This window comes from Trematomus bernacchii, unplaced genomic scaffold, assembly GCF_902827165.1.
Source record: "Trematomus bernacchii unplaced genomic scaffold, fTreBer1.1, whole genome shotgun sequence".
Lineage (NCBI taxonomy): Eukaryota > Metazoa > Chordata > Actinopteri > Perciformes > Nototheniidae > Trematomus > Trematomus bernacchii.
Window position 1 is genome coordinate 2,347,928 of NW_022987582.1, and position 16,628 is coordinate 2,364,555.

A 16,628-nucleotide genomic window follows, 5' to 3' on the forward strand; every position below is an offset into this window, starting at 1 on the left:
GTTGCCTTACTTGCTTGGTCACTGCACCTCAAAAAGCCTACACACTATGCAGCTTTCCTTTATCTGTACGTCACGCTTGAGATTGCTAAATGTTAATACGAATGTATATTAGGATTGCTGCTGTAAAACGTGAATGAGCCCAAAAAACTGTGATTTCCATCCCCTCATTTCCTCTGCATTTAAAAACAAATCTGTCTGTGTTGACAAAGGTTTTGGAAATAGCAAAATGTGAATAAGATTGTACTTCATTTAAACATACAATGAACACTAGCTTAAAGGTAGGGTAGGTAAGTTTGAGAAACCGGCTCGAGATACACTTTTTGTTATATTCCATGGAATGCTCTTAACATCCCGATAACAATGAATATCTTAAGTGCTTTGACAAAAAATCCATAAAAAATGTTCATCTGTGGAAGCCGTAATACTGTAAAAAGCACGACCAATCATTTTAGCCGGCCCGGCTAAAATAACTGGATGGCCTACCTGCCTGTCAGCCTTCCATCTGTGCACAAACTTATCTCGTGCCCTCATTGGTCATGTGCTCTGTAAGGAAGCGGCAGATTTTCTCCGGTTGTGTATTTTCAAATTCTAGCGATCTCGAGCCGGTTTCTCAAACTTACCTACCCTACCTTTTAATAATTAACATTTTTAATACTTTTGTTTTATTATTCAAAATGATAAATGTATTTGATCTTGGAAATGTTGCGTAGTTGTTTAGACAACTACAGTTGCGAACTGTAATCTGATGTTGAAGTAAGTGGATGATTCAATTACTGAATGAAAAAACTTTAATAGTTACATAAAGGCAAGTTTTACAAGAAGGTTAGTCCTTCCTTGCATTTGTAGAAACAATAGGATTCCTTGTGGTTGCAACCAAAGTGTGACAATAAAAAATTAAACTCTGAACAGCCCTGTGTGTACAATATTTTTCTTTTTTTAGGCACTTATATTCAACTATTAACACAAAAGATACTCTCCATCATGACAATCAACATAGTAATTATAAAAAAAATCGCTCAAATACATATCCTGTAGAACATTTGTAAAGATGATCCCTGTGTCAGATGTATACTTAATGCCCTATCATGCATAATAAATCCAGTGTATCGCTATCTTTAATCTCTCTACATCAGTAGTATTTAACGCTTAACAGAAGATGACACCAGAAATCAACAGCTAAGGCGTATTGGCAACAAGTAGGTCCACCTTTATAAAGAAAGGAAAACAGGAGTCCATGTGTTCAAGGCACAAACTTGGGGGGAAAAAACAGCAGACATTTTGACTTGTGATAGTAGAAGAGCAGGTGTTACTAAAAATATTCAGTAAGCCAGCATGCACAATACAAGTATCTGTGGTCTTATTAACATCTGCACATCTCCTACTGTCACATATCAAATGATATCTCCTGTGAAAAAGGCCCTTAGAAGTGACAGCTAATGAACGGTAATACAGGAGTTTGACTTGGCTTTTTGACTTGTCTGATGATCACATTCATTGCTCTACTAAAGCAGGACAGGGAAACATGAATATTTCCGGAGACATCAGTGTTGTATTGCTCTCTATGTCCTCTTATTTCCTCCCGTGTCCCATCTGTGTGGTGACCAGCATGAAGTAGAATCCCTTTTTGGCAAGCAGCTGTTGATGTGTCCCCTCTTCCACCACCACTCCTCCCTTGAAGACAGCAATGCGGTCTGCGTTTTGGATGGTGGACAGACGGTGGGCCACAATGATGCACGTCCTGCCCTTACTGGCCTCGTCTAACGCCTCCTGCACCACCTGGAAGAGCAGCATGATGACAGTGAGATCACATGGACTTATAGAAAAACATTTGGAGAAAGGCGTGGCTTGTTCCATCTTTCTCTATTGATTTTAATTATTAATACTTCCTGTGTCGTGGAGGGATAATGCACATTCAATTGTATGTAATTTTGAATAACTTGCACTTAATTTCCAGAGTGGATTAAGTACATTTAATGAATCGACTTTAAGCTTAAGACTGTTGCTGTACAATTCCTGTATTGTTTGTGTCTGTTTTTTTTGTTACGTTTTGTTTGTGATGTGTTCTGTCATTTTGTGTATATGAAACGTTTCTTTGCTGCCCATCTCCCAGGCACAATCTACTGTATCTAAAAGGACCTTTCTGGTAAAACGCCAGTTCTCCCCATTTTCTTGCTCATTGGTCTTGGTGCTCGTAACACTTACCTTCTCACTCTCAGTGTCGAGTGCGGAGGTGGCCTCGTCCAGAAGCAGCACTTTGGGGTTGCGGAGGATAGCTCGGGCTATGGCTACACGCTGCTTCTGACCACCTGACAGCTGCGTTCCCTTATCACCGGCCTGAGTGTTGTACTTCTGCTCAACACAGAGAGAGAGAGGTGCATCGTTATACATGCTAAATAAAGACAAAAGCCAACAAACACCTCGCTGAAATATTTCCATTTTAAATACTTAAACATTATCTTACAGTAGAGTCATTTCCAAGAAAGAATAATTTAATTGATACCAAAACAACAGAGAGACAGTTGTGAGGCAATTATTTAAATTAAGATTAAAAGTGAAATATTGATCCATTATTTATTAATTTTGAGAAACTTTTATATGAGTTTACACATATTTCTCTGTTGATTTTGTTTAAATTGAATAAACATGGATGTAATGTAAATTCTGTGAGATTCACTACAAACAAATCCCATTAACTGACATTGTTCAGAAAGGGAGGAAGAAATCAGATGTATTGACAGACGGCATATCTCTAAACCTGGTCACATACAGTATACTATAGCCCAAACAAGTACCACTAGAGAAACAATTTCCCAAACGCCCAGTAGAGGGCCTTGAGAAGTTATAAAACTGCTCATACAAAAACGACATATCTTTAATTTCAGGCTTTGTCTGGACATATCTCCTCACTGAAACCTCAGCAGTTACCTGTGGCAGGCTATCGATGAAGCTGTGGATGTTGGCCGCTTTGGCAGCTTCCTCTATCTCCGCCTGCGATGCAATGCGGCTGTTGTCTCCATAGGCGATGTTTTCGGCTATCGTGCAGTCAAACAGCACGGGCTCCTGGGACACGATGCCTATCTGAGATCTCAACCAATGGATGTTCAGCTCTTGTGCATTTTTATTGTCCAGAAGCTGAAGGAGAAAAGTAGTTTGCAGTCATTATTGTAAAAGGATTGATGGGGCTATAACATGCTGATTTTTTTTTGGTATCCAAGAAATCCTAAGATAATTTGGATCTATAGTTGCTGAATACTCCACTTTGGTCATCAAATAGTTGCCAAGTATGTCTGTGTGCCTTTTAGAATAAAAGTATATTTATTATCATCATACTCAGGTACAGAGAGGTTTTGCAAAGGGTTCTCTCAGTGTAGTAAAAAAATAGCTTTTCATTTTCAACAAAAATGTGAATTTAGTTATAAAATTATACACATTCTCAGAGGACTGTCAGTATGAACGGGAATGAATCCCATCAAGATAAAATGAAATGGCTGGTGCAGTAAAGATAAAAACACACATGCTACACCAGCTTCAGACAGTTTTTATTTTCCTCTCATCATGTCAGTGCTGTAAAGTAGCCATAAACACACAAGTTGCAGTAGATAAAGGTGTTGAGCCAGTTGCACAAAGTATGTACGTCTATTTGTCTTCTTACCACTCTCCCCTCTCTGGGGTCGTAGAACCTCTCCAGCAGCTGGATGGTGGTGCTCTTTCCACAGCCACTGCTCCCCACCAAGGCCAGAGTCTCTCCCTTCCTCACCTTCAGATTCAGCCCTTGCAGGATTTGCACATCAGGGCGTGACGGGTAGTTAAACATAACACTGTCAAATTGCACATTACCATCAAATGTGTCCTGGGGGTTTAAAGAGATGACACAAAAGAGAGATATGTTAGCATCTGTCTAAAGAGTGGTATTACAAGAGTGTTGTTTTTTCGGTTTGGCTTTGTGTTAAAATGTACCGGTGACTCTCCCGCCTGGGATAGATTATCAATGGCGGGCTCTCTGCCCATCAGTGCCATGAGGTGGGCAGCTGAGATTTTGGCCTTGGCGTAGTTTGGAGCGAAGGAGTTGGCCTCTCCGAGAGCCATGGCTCCGTACAGAATAGCAGAAACCACACTAGGAGAGAAAATCCATGCACGTTAGTTTTATCATTCATATTTTCACAGTCACAGGACAAGCATTTTTAAAGTGCTTTACAAGCGCATATAGATATATTAAATATATCTAACAGAAGTTAAGAAATCATGACCCAATTCCACAGCAGTCATCCAATATGTATAAAGACATTTTCTCAAGTTTAAGATACATTTTCTCTTAGTTTTGTCCATTACTTTGGTTAATGAACATGAAACGACACAAAACTAATCATGACATTCCCATCAGCCTCAGCTGCACTTTGTGTTTAGTGCTTATTAGTTCATTTATCATGCTAACACGCTAAACTGAACATGATATACAGTACCTGCAAACACTAGCATGTTTTAGGTCAAAACAACATTATGTTTAAGAAAAGCATCACACGGCTGATTGTGTGGCTGTAGATATTTTGTCTCATTTCCAGACTATCAACATTTTATAATAGATGTCTTGTGCATCATTATAAATTAATTGACTTACTTAACTCACTGCACAAGGTTGCATAACATGGTGTATGGGGGTGAGGAGTTAATGTTTCTGTGTTTTATGGTTTTATGTTCAGAAGCTGAAGGTGCAATGACCTTTGGACTTCCTCTCTTTGTAACAGTCATGTTAGCATCCTAAACACGCATGTGACTGTTACATCACCAAAGGTACAGGTGTCTTGCGTGACAATGTCATCTGGATTACAGTACAAGCCAACCCACTCACAGCGGCCCCTCGCACACTACAGGCCGGGGTAATGATTAAAAGCCATATAAACATCTTCTCCGGCCAACAGGAATGCTTTGATCTGCTGTAACCTACAATTGCACGCCAACACAAGTAGTCTATATAAAACAACTAAACTTTATCTAATGATTAAGGGACAAGAAAAGGTCACTTGGTCTGTTTACTCATAGGAATACTCCCTGAATATCCATTCTGTTCTCCTCAACAAGCCAAGCTCCAAAGCGGAAACAGCCCGCGTAGGCGAAGTAGATCATGGCCTGGCTGAAGGAGAAGGTGAGACCGTGCACGTGGGCATTTCTCTGGGAGTTCCTGCACAGTGAATCAGAGAGATTACTCCTTTAATTTATCCAATTATATTACTAAACATTGAATTGTGTTCATATATCCATTGGGCATGTTGGATATTTGGTTTAATTAATCTAACACACCTGAATGGTATTTCTAAGTTTTCCTGATACAAAGACTCAAACTTTGGTTCTCTGTTAAGGGAGACAACAGTACGGATATTGTCAATGGCCTCTGTAGCAATCTGTAGAGACAAATCATAAAAACATGTTATGTACTCTAAAGAATATCAAAAGGCTAGTGATTTAAAACAATGTGCTCAAGAGTCATTACAACTTGGAACTGTGACACACTGAATCTCTACCTTTCCAGACTTCTCCAGCTCCTTCTTGTCTTCAGTAGCGTGTCCAGTGAGCGCCTTCATCTCCACAGCGCCGGCCACCGCCATGAAGGGCACCACCGACAGGACGAGCAGCGTCAGCTCCCAGCCGTACACGAAGGAGATGATAATGCTGGTGCCCATGTTGGCGAGATTCTGGGCCAGCGTGGCCATACGCACTCCTGTAGCCTGAGCAGGTGGGAACAAAGCAGACGACAAGATCCCTGATTTTCTTGGACGATTCATTGTTCTAGTCTTTGTGAGTGTGTATGTGTGTTTGCTGTTGAGACTTACCCCTTGCACTTGGGCTGCGTCTGTGGCCAGTCTCGTAGTGAGCGCTCCAACACTGTTTTTGGGGTTGTCAAACCAGCCAAGGTCCTTTAAACAAATGTGTATTAAAAATAAATACTATACATTAACTCGTAATTAAAAACGTTAAATAAACAACAGCAGTCAGAAATGTCTTACGTGCCACATTGTTTTAATTAGGCCTGGGATAATATGGAAGTATCACGATTGTGCTGGACAAACTTGTGGGTGACAATATTTTCCGCATAATCATCATAATATTCTTAAAACACTAAAGCATACTGGAATCAGTTTAGCATACATTTTGTAAATAAAACTTTAGTTTTTATCCCATCAAAGCTTGTTACGAACTCAGACACTTAGGATGTAGGACCCAATTGCACGACCCGGGAGACAGAGGTAAAGTATTAGTAAGATACTTTATTTTCCAAAATACAGCAATGAACAACAAAAAAGGTAACTATCAAATCTCTAACCGAGATGACAAAAATAGAGGAACAAAATGAAAGCGCTCACGTAGTGAGGAATCAAACTTTACAAGAGTACAAAGAGCATAGACCTGACCATAGCAAGAGACAATACGAACTGACAAAGAACACTTGGGAGACAGGGGAATATAAGCACAGGGTAACTAGACACAGGTGGGACCAATCAGGGGCGGGGCTGACATTGATGAGCACAGGAGACACAGGTGAAAATAATCAGGAAGCCTGGAATGAGAGAAAGCAAACGTAAATAACATGCATCTCTCTAGCATTTCTGTCGGTGCACAACAGTACCCCCCCCTCTAGGGCCAACTCCTGATGGCCCAGGATGATTGTAAAAATCATGGATAAGCGTCTTGTCTACGATAAATGACGCAGCTACCCAGCTTCTAGCCTCAGGACCGTAACCCTTCCAGTCTACCAGGAATTGCTTCCCCCTCCCCCTATTACGGACCTCCAGTAGCTTACGGACCTTGTAAACCTCACCCCCTTCAAAGAACTCGGGCGGTGGAGGGGGCTTGGAGGCGGGAACAAGTGTGCTCTCGCACACCGGCTTGATTTTACTGACGTGAAACGTCGGATGTACTCTCATAGTTCTGGGGAGTTGCAAGCGTACAGACACCGGGTTGATGACTCTGGACACCGGGAAAGGACCCACAAATCTCGGAGCCAGTTTCTTTGAGGCGACATGGAGTGGTAAGTCCTTAGTGGAAAGCCAAACATTTTGGCCTGGTCTGTAGGAGGGAGCGACCCTGCGATGGACGTCTGCAACAGCCTTCATCCGAGCTGAACTTCGGAGAAGAGCCTGGCGAGCACCAGCCCAAACTCGTCGACAACGTCTGATCATGGCATGAGCCGATGGAACCCTCACCTCTTCCTCGTTGTTAGGGAAAAATGGAGGCTGGAAACCATTGACACAATGGAATGGAGAGAGACCTGTGGCTGCCGTAGGAAGAGTATTGTGGGCAAACTCGACCCATGCGAGGTGGTCACTCCAGGTAGTCTGGTTCCGGGAGACGAGACAACGTAGCGTAGTCTCTAGTTCCTGGTTCAGACGCTCCGACTGTCCATTTGACTGAGGATGATATCCTGATGACAAGCTGACGGTGGCACCTATGAGTCGACAAAACTCCTTCCAGAAAACGGAAATGAATTGTGGACCCCTGTCGGAAACAATGTCATCAGGGAATCCATGGATCCTGAATATGTGATTCATCATGACCTCTGCGGTGACTTTGGCAGAGGGAAGCTTGGTCAATGGGATGAAGTGAGCCATCTTTGAAAATCGATCCACCACTGTTAGGACCGTAGTCTTGCCTCTGGATGAAGGAAATCCTGTCACAAAATCCATTGAAATGTGTGACCAAGGACGTTGGGGAATCGGCAGGGGCTGGAGCACGCCCATCTTGACTTGTGATGAGGTCTTATTACACGCACACACCGGACAAGCCGCTACGTACTCTGCCACATCTTTCTTCATGGCTGGCCACCAGAAACGTTGTTGTATCCTGAACATTGTCCTTGTTACCCCCGGATGGCACGAAAGCACAGATGAGTGAGCCCAGTGGATGACCTTGGAGTGAAGAGCCTCAGGAACAAACAGCAGATTGTTGGGACACTCGCTAGGTGCTGGATTCTTGACATTCGCCTTTTTTACGTCCGACTCCACTTGCCAGGAAAAGGCTCCGATCACACGGTTAAGTGGAAGGATGGTCTTGGGCTCTACCGCAAGTGGTTCCGGATCATAAAGACGAGACAAAGCATCGGGTTTTTGATTCTGAGACCCGGGACGAAAAGAGAGGGTGAAATTGAACCTACTAAAGAATAGTGTCCACCTGGCCTGACGGGAGTTGAGACGCTTAGCCTTTCATATATATATATATATATATATATATATATATATATATATATATATATATATTCCAGATTCTTGTGATCTGTCCAGACTAAAAACGGCTGCTCTGCACCCTCTAACCAGTGTCTCCATTCCTCGAGGGCAGCTTTTACAGCTAACAGTTCCTTGTTCCCCACGTCGTAATTCCGCTCTGCCGTTGTCAGTTTCCGCGACAGGTAAGCACATGGATGCATCTTGTTGTCTTCTGCAGAACGTTGAGACAATACTCCTCCAATTCCCTCATTGGAAGCATCAACCTCGACCATAAACTGGCGCTGGGGATCTGGAATGGTGAGTATGGGGGCTGATGTGAATCTCTCTCTGAGACGTTGGAAAGCGAAGTCCGCCTGGGGAGTCCACTTGAAAGGAACCTTAGGAGAAGTCAGAACATGTAGAGGGGCAGCAACAGAACTGAAATTCCTAATAAACTTCCTATAGAAGTTAGCAAACCCTAGAAACTGTTGGACCTTCTTCCTGGAGTCTGGTGTAGGCCACTGGGATACTGCACTGATTTTAGCCGGATCCATTTGCATATGATTAGGTGAGATTATGTATCCTAAGAAGGATACCTCTTTTGTGTGGAACTCACACTTCTCTGCCTTGACATATAACTGATTCTCTAGCAGTTTCTGCAAAACCTGACGGACATGGTTAACATGAGATTTAGTGTCTGGGGAGAAAATCAGAATATCATCCAGATACACAAACACTGAAATATTCAAAAATTCCCGTAAAACCTCATTCACAAGAGCTTGAAACACAGCCGGTGCATTGCATAGTCCAAAGGGCATTACTAGATACTCATAGTGACCACTCTGAGTGTTGAATCCTGTCTTCCACTCATCCCCTTTTCTTATTCTAACCAAGTGATATGCATTTCTTAAATCTAACTTGGTGAATATTTTGGCAGTTTGAAGTAGTTCAAAGGCAGATGTCATGAGTGGCAGAGGATAGCGGTTCTTCACCGTAATGTCATTTAGTGGACTGTAGTCTATGCAAGGTCTCAGAGACCCGTCTTTCTTTCCCACAAAGAAAAATCCCGCTCCGGCTGGAGAAGATGAAGAACGGATAATTCCTGATTTGAGTGAAGAGGAAATGTATTCGTCCATTGCTGCTCTCTCAGGTCTCGAAATCGAATAAAGTTTCCCCTTGGGAATGGGGGCTCCCGGTAAGAGATCAATGGGACAGTCAAAATCTCGGTGAGGAGGTAGCGACATGGCTTTGGATTTGTTAAAGGCTTCCTTTAAATCATGGTAACAGGAAGGTACCTTCTGTAGATCAGGATAGTCGGGGTGATCTATAATGATTTTACGAGAGTCTGTTGGTGCATTAACAGGTTGTGAAAGTTTACACCTGCCCATACAATCCTCTCCCCATTCCTTAATTTTCCCTGAACGCCAGTCAATGTGAGGATTGTGGATCTTTAGCCATGGAAACCCCAAAATAATCGGGTGCTGAGCCGACTCAAAAATATGGAATTGCATGCTCTCGGTATGGTCCTTATTCACAGTAATCTGAATGGGCTCAGTGCAATGGGTGACTGTGAACAACAAGCGGCCGTCTAAGGCACTGGCATTAATAGGATGAGATAGCGGAACAGTCTTTATTTCTAGCTGATTTACTACGCCCCAGTCCATAAGACTTTCGTCAGCCCCTGAGTCTATTAACACACCCTGGTCAATGGTTTGATTGTTAATACAAATGTTTACCTGCGTAACAGGTCGAGGAGGAAAGTCTGCGGGAAACTTGCTCACCAGCGCCCTCCTTTTGACTGGTGAGCACGATCTTTTCCCGGGCATGAAGCGAGTTGATGATCCGACTGGCCGCAGTAGAAACAACAACCCTCCCGTAGACGGCGCTGCCTCTCCTCCAGAGAAAGCCTGGTTCTTCCCAGCTGCATGGGTTCCCCGGAGTCATTCGGAAGTGTAATCCTCTGACGGTGTGGTAACATGGGCTGGACATCCTCGGCTGGCGGCGCGACCCACCAAGATGCATTCTGGGAGCTGGGAATAACGTCTCGGTTGCGTCGACGCTCCCTCTCTCTTTCCCGAAGACGGTTATCGATCCGGATGGCCACGGCGATGAGAGATTCCAGATCCCGGGGTGTCTCCAGTGGAGCCAGCTGGTCTTTTATCGGTTCCGAAAGTCCCGTCATGAAGGCGTCACGAAGAGCCGGAACATTCCATCCGCTGTCCGCTGCTGCTGTGCGAAACTCGATGGCGTAATCAACCACCTGGCGGTTGAGCTGGCGTATATGAAAAAGTTTTCTGCTGGCCTCTGTAGCAGGCGATGAGTGGTCAAAAATACGACTCATAGTCTCTATGAAATCGGTCAATGAGTAACATAGTTCAGTTTCTCTTGACCATTCTGCAGTAGCCCAGGCTGCAGCTCTTCCCGTTAAATGAGACACAATAAACGCCACTTTACCATGGTCCGATGAAAAGGCTCCTGGGTTGTGTTGAAAATGCAGATCGCACTGTACCAAAAAGGCTCTGCAATTAGAAGAATCTCCGGAAAATCTCTCCGGAAGAGCCAGCCATAAAGGGGAAGAAACAGCCTGACTTGGGAAATCAGCTGGAGCATTGACAGGCAACCTCTCAGTTGTGGATGACGTCACCGGAGGAGCAGTCTGTTGGTGAGTGAAAAAATGATTCATTTGGACAGCCAGTTGTTGCATCTGTGTGGATAATGCTTCCTGAATCCCGGCCTGGCGTTCTCTTAGTTCTTGCATTTCCTGGTTGACTAGGCCCAGCTGTTCCTCGTGATGAAAGATCTTCACGCCCTGTGCTGACAGCGCTGCGTGAAGCGTTCTTGGGTCGGCTGGGTCCATAATGGTCAGTTCGTTCTGTTACGAACTCAGACACTTAGGATGTAGGACCCAATTGCACGACCCGGGAGACAGAGGTAAAGTATTAGTAAGATACTTTATTTTCCAAAATACAGCAATGAACAACAAAAAAGGTAACTATCAAATCTCTAACCGAGATGACAAAAATAGAGGAACAAAATGAAAGCGCTCACGTAGTGAGGAATCAAACTTTACAAGAGTACAAAGAGCATAGACCTGACCATAGCAAGAGACAATACGAACTGACAAAGAACACTTGGGAGACAGGGGAATATAAGCACAGGGTAACTAGACACAGGTGGGACCAATCAGGGGCGGGGCTGACATTGATGAGCACAGGAGACACAGGTGAAAATAATCAGGAAGCCTGGAATGAGAGAAAGCAAACGTAAATAACATGCATCTCTCTAGCATTTCTGTCGGTGCACAACAAAGCTACGATATATCATTTTTAAGAAAACAACATTTTAAGTGAAACAAATATATTAAAAAACAATCAAAGGAAATTATAATTCATAGTTTTTCCCCTGTGTAAATAAAAGATACATAATGTTAAGAAAGCAAAATGTTTGAGTCTGTCCTTTCCTAAAAACACAATCAACTTATTGAATTAAAACGATGTAGCTTTATACTTCTTGACTTGGTTATTGTTTATTAATAATTGAATTTGTGATGAAGCTCAGCCCAGAAAGAGATATAGCACAGGGGAGAGAAAGAGGTGAGACTCTGTTTTATTAATAATTAAGCACAGGTCTTTGTGCAGGTCTCAGATTTCTGTTATTTACACTCACCTGTCTCATCATGGCTTTGAAGGCCCCGAGTCTCAGTTTAAGAGTCAGGATCTCTCCAGATTTCCCAAAACAGAAGCCCTGTGAACGTTTACAGTCAGAAAACGTGAAAAACTGGACATAGCAAAAACGTCTGTCACAGCACCTGCATGTGTTTATACTGCAACACTATCATCACGATAAAGTGTGTGAGTGTGTGTGTGTGTGTGTGTGTGTGTGTGTGTGTGGTGTGTGTGTGTGTGTGTGTGTTGTGTGTGTGTGTGTGTGTGTGTGTGTGTGTGTGTGTGTGGTACAAAATCTGCCAAATGAAAGTAGCCCTTAACGTCAGCTAAATAATCTGACTTCATCTCTCCCTATCTCGTTGCTAAGCAGCAGGGTGACCACAGAGGCTTCCTTTGAAGAAGAAGATTTCATCTTATTTCCATGATTTAGGGCAGGTTTTAATTAAATATCATGTATATTTCAGTCACTTTTGAAAAACAACCTTTATCTTCAAAAGGAATTTACACAGACCTAATTTCCTGTGTTAAGTAAATTGCATTTACTCTCTCAGCTAATACTTTTATTTAACATTCACACAGAAAACATTTTGGTACATTGACAACCTCTGAAAACCTGAAATATGAAATCAACTATAACAGGAAAAACCAATGTAAAATGTGTTGTACATGTTTGCTGTTGCAATTCAAATTCTAGGCAAACTTGAAGAACAGCATAAAATGTACTCCACTATACTCCACATTACACATATTGGTCTTAGAAATTGTATATCTATGAAGACGGTTGCAACAGTCCGGTCAAATGTATTTATAGATCACATTTCAAGAAACCACAGATGTTGACCAAAATGCTTTACAGAGACATTTAAATTACAATAAATACCACTAACCAATAGGCCTGGTAACATTTTGTAAATTGGCTTAAGATGGGTCAAACCTGGGTCAAACTCATCGATTTCTCCTTTGGATCAACTGAATAAAGCAGTTCATTTAGAGTCAGACTGTCAAAGGATCATCAGCGACTGTCCGCCCACACAGATGTTTAACGCTGCATTTAAATGTTACTGCTGAGGTTGCTTTTCACCCTTACCCCACAAACAAATGTCCTTATTGGAGGTCTTTTTCACAGAAAACATTTTGAACACAGGTCCAAACATGAATAAGATGAATAATACTGGAACACTTGAATAAAACTGAGAGATGATTGATATTATGATTAACACCAAAATATAAAACTATCTTCTTCCAGCACAGTACCATAAATAATCAACTTCTAAAAGTTGTTTTCACAGCAGACATTTTGTCATTGAAGGAAAAGCACAACAAATATAATTAATGATGCCTATTTTCTGTACCATTCCAAGATCTTGAAACTGGCTAACCTAAATGGATTGAAGTTATTAATGTTATTGATTACACCTTTGCTATTCCTGCTGTGACATGTCAACATGTCTATTGAAAAGCTACATCAACAAGATTAGTTGTAAGGTTAATTGGGGTCTGCAGCTAAGGCTGACTTCACCACACATGGAGGAAAAGCTGAGTGAGGCAACATTATAAAGAAAGTGTCCATTTCAGCGGAGAAGGCTTTTACAGACAGGGGAGATCAGGGAGATTTATCACAGCACCACAAACATTTGCCTAAAACTCACAATCTGGAGAAACCATCAGTCATAAACCCAAGAATATAAAGTGTATCATACTGAAAATGAAATATCAACATTTTAGAATAAAACCAGTAAATGTTTGCCATTTTGTTTAAGAATGACTAAAATGATTCATCAATCTGCCAGTCGAATTATGCAAATCATTTCAGGTCTTTAGGATTCTGTCTCTCAGTCTGGAAGAAGAGGATTTTGACAACAGTAAAGCTGCTTCAGGGGAAAACAAACGAGGGAAAGAATATGTAAGAAGTTGTTTTCTTGCTTCTATTTTGTGCAGGTCTTTCTTTAAAACTACTAATATTTCATCTTCGATTCATTCCTTTTGCCAATCTGACATCACTTCTCTGCCTCTTCTCCCTCCTCTACTAGTGCCATTTAGCGAGATGATGCCTGGTGCGGAGGCAGGAACAACCAGAGTGTTCCTGCCTCTAATTACTCTTCCTTTGCATCTGTTTTGAGTTACTTTAATGGAGGTAGGAAAAATCACATCTGACACTTTCCTGATACCTGAAAATGTTCTTCTGTAAACTGAGCAGATACCAGGTGGTGCATGATCATTATTATTTCTGAACCCTTACACTTTCTTGGTGCTAAAAAAGAAAAGAAGTTCAGCTCCATATCTTCCCTATTGTCTGACCTTTTCTGCTCTTCTGTCTCAAGCGCACCACAGGGACTCTCAGTCAGTAACTGACATGTGCCAACAGCTCTGAGAGGACCACAGATCAATACTCAGAGCGCTTTTTAACATGAACTGACACATAGAGGAGGGAGAGACACAGGCAGGCGACATGTGTGAGCACACCTCAGCATCCATCTACTCATCTGTCAGCCATGCTATATTATGAACCAGCTAATCATCCATGAAGGCATTGACATATTTTAAAATAGTCATGCAATAAGCAATAGAATAAATATTTACTTGAATTATATTCCTGGAGGGACACTCTTTAAATTACCAATGAGGGTAATAAAAAATAACATTTTTGATATGCAGGTATACATGAATAGAGAATTGAAATAAAATACCAAAAACAGAAAAATGTTTGGTGTGTATTTCTAAAATCTTGGGCTTAGTCAGTGTAATCGAGAGTGAAATGTGATTGTTGTTAATGGATGCTGCTCAGCTGGCTGTCTCCGTCACCTCCGAGCAACTCACGCTGCTCAGCTGAAGGAGGGGCTGCACACAAACCTGCGTCAAGTCAAAATGATAGAGCTTCCGGATTGAACCTTCAGAATAAAAGCTCTCCCTCCACGTTAGCTAGTTCTAACAAAACATCCACGGTAATGAGTACTATTTAGTCGGAGAGATTTGTAAAACCTCATTGGACTTCTTCAACAAATCGGTGACATATTCGTCCAGAAAGATACGGGGGCCCCGTTTTTAAATCAAGGTAGGCCCAAAACCATGCAAATGTTTTTGAGTGTGAATAGTGGAGCTGTATTTTCCTACAAAACGTGAATCGACTACTTAACTTACCTGAAGGCATGTGCATGTGTTGTAAAGGATACTCATAAACATGACACATAAGGTCGCCCAACCAATTTCGGGTTCATATGTGTGTAAATATGGTAGGCCTACTGTCATGTGCCTCCCAATGACCACACGGCACGTCACTTACACTTACAATAGTTATCATACAAAAAAACTAAAACTGTTCAATTTATGAAAAATACTCTCTTTTGTTATGTTTAATATTTCAATGACATACATTTCTGATGTGCGCCTAATTTAGTGCTGACTTTTATTTTGAAGCCAGATTTGTCCAGCCGGTAGTAAGAGTCTGTAAACAAAGGAGGTTTCACTGACAGTACAGGGTCCTGAAAGAAATTGTGTGTCACCAGTGTGAGAAGTTCAATAAAAGGTGTGAGCTGCTTCTTATTAATTATACATAACATACACTGATATAATGTGTGAATGGCATGTCTGTTTTAATTTCAAAGAGATAAAAAGCTGATAAATCTAACAAAATGAATAAAACAAATCTGAATCTAGCATTTTCCTCCTTAAACTTCACTTTCAATAATTATAAGGTCCAAATAAAATAAAGGCTTAACATCTGGTATAACTCCGTTTACAAAATACAGCTAAATATTTCACAGCATCATAAAACATTAGGCCATAGTATATCACATTATGAAATGAGCAATAGTGAATATGAGTTAACCATGTGTTACCATGTTGCAGTGCTGTATTTTGATTTTAAACATGAGGCATTCCTAGCATTCGGTGCCATTTCAGCTAGGTTAATCAAAAAGAAAAAACATAATTGTCCATGTTTTTTAATTTAATCTGAATGATGGCTTGTTAAAGTATAAGAAACATATTTTTGGTCAAGCTCAGGATGGTTTAAAACATTTATTTTTTAACATCCCCAGTTACTGTGTCCACCCTGTTAATGTGAAACATAGCAACAGGGTGGACATTTTATGCTAAACTTGGCTATTGCTACATGCGTGATGATAATCAAGCTAGCACTTGGTGGCAACAGAAACATATATTTGATAGATATATTCACCATATTTTCTAAATGTAAAACAAATGATCAGTTTCCATTAAAACTGAGCATAACAGCGTGGACATGTTATGCTTTACCGCAACAGTTAAGTTCTTTAAAACATTTTTTTTAAAACGTTGAAGGAAGAATGCATACACTCTGCTTCTTGAAGATGATTTTCCCACTCAAAATGTATCCTTCTTCTTGAGTCATACCAGAGCCGTATAATAGAATTTTATATATATATTATACGGCTCTGAGTCATACGAATAGTAAAGGGCGTGTCCAGAGGGATTCAAATCAGAGTAACAGGGGGGACATTCAAACAGGGGACACACACTTTAAAAAAAACTTTAAACAATAAAAATGAATTAATAACAAAAACTTAAATTTGGTGAGGAATATTAGCAAAAGGGACACAGCAATTTGGCCTACTTGTGCTAAAATCAGAGTAATTATTTAGAATTTTGAATATCCTGGGTAAATAACATTGTTGTTTTATGGTAGAGGGGGATACATATTTAAAACCAAGCTTTTAAAAAATAAGCATTAGACCTTATAAATACAAAAGATATGATATAATGTATTGGGACTTGAATTCAGTTGAGTCATCTT

General features: G+C 41.2%; 1 protein-coding gene across 1 annotated transcript; it reads right to left on the reverse strand.

The window, feature by feature from the left end:
- Positions 1 to 770: 770 nt before the first annotated feature.
- Positions 771 to 11,981, reverse strand: LOC117480602 (ATP-dependent translocase ABCB1-like). The gene is made up of 10 exons (XM_034127974.1): positions 11,859 to 11,981; positions 5,826 to 5,909; positions 5,517 to 5,720; positions 5,296 to 5,396; positions 5,036 to 5,176; positions 3,958 to 4,114; positions 3,653 to 3,850; positions 2,926 to 3,132; positions 2,203 to 2,349; positions 771 to 1,776 (listed from the first exon to the last, which is right to left on the reverse strand). Exons 1-10 carry the CDS (start codon positions 11,868 to 11,870, stop codon positions 1,570 to 1,572), a joined length of 1,458 nt encoding a protein of 485 aa, XP_033983865.1. The 5' UTR covers positions 11,871 to 11,981; the 3' UTR covers positions 771 to 1,569.
- Positions 11,982 to 16,628: the final 4,647 nt, after the last annotated feature.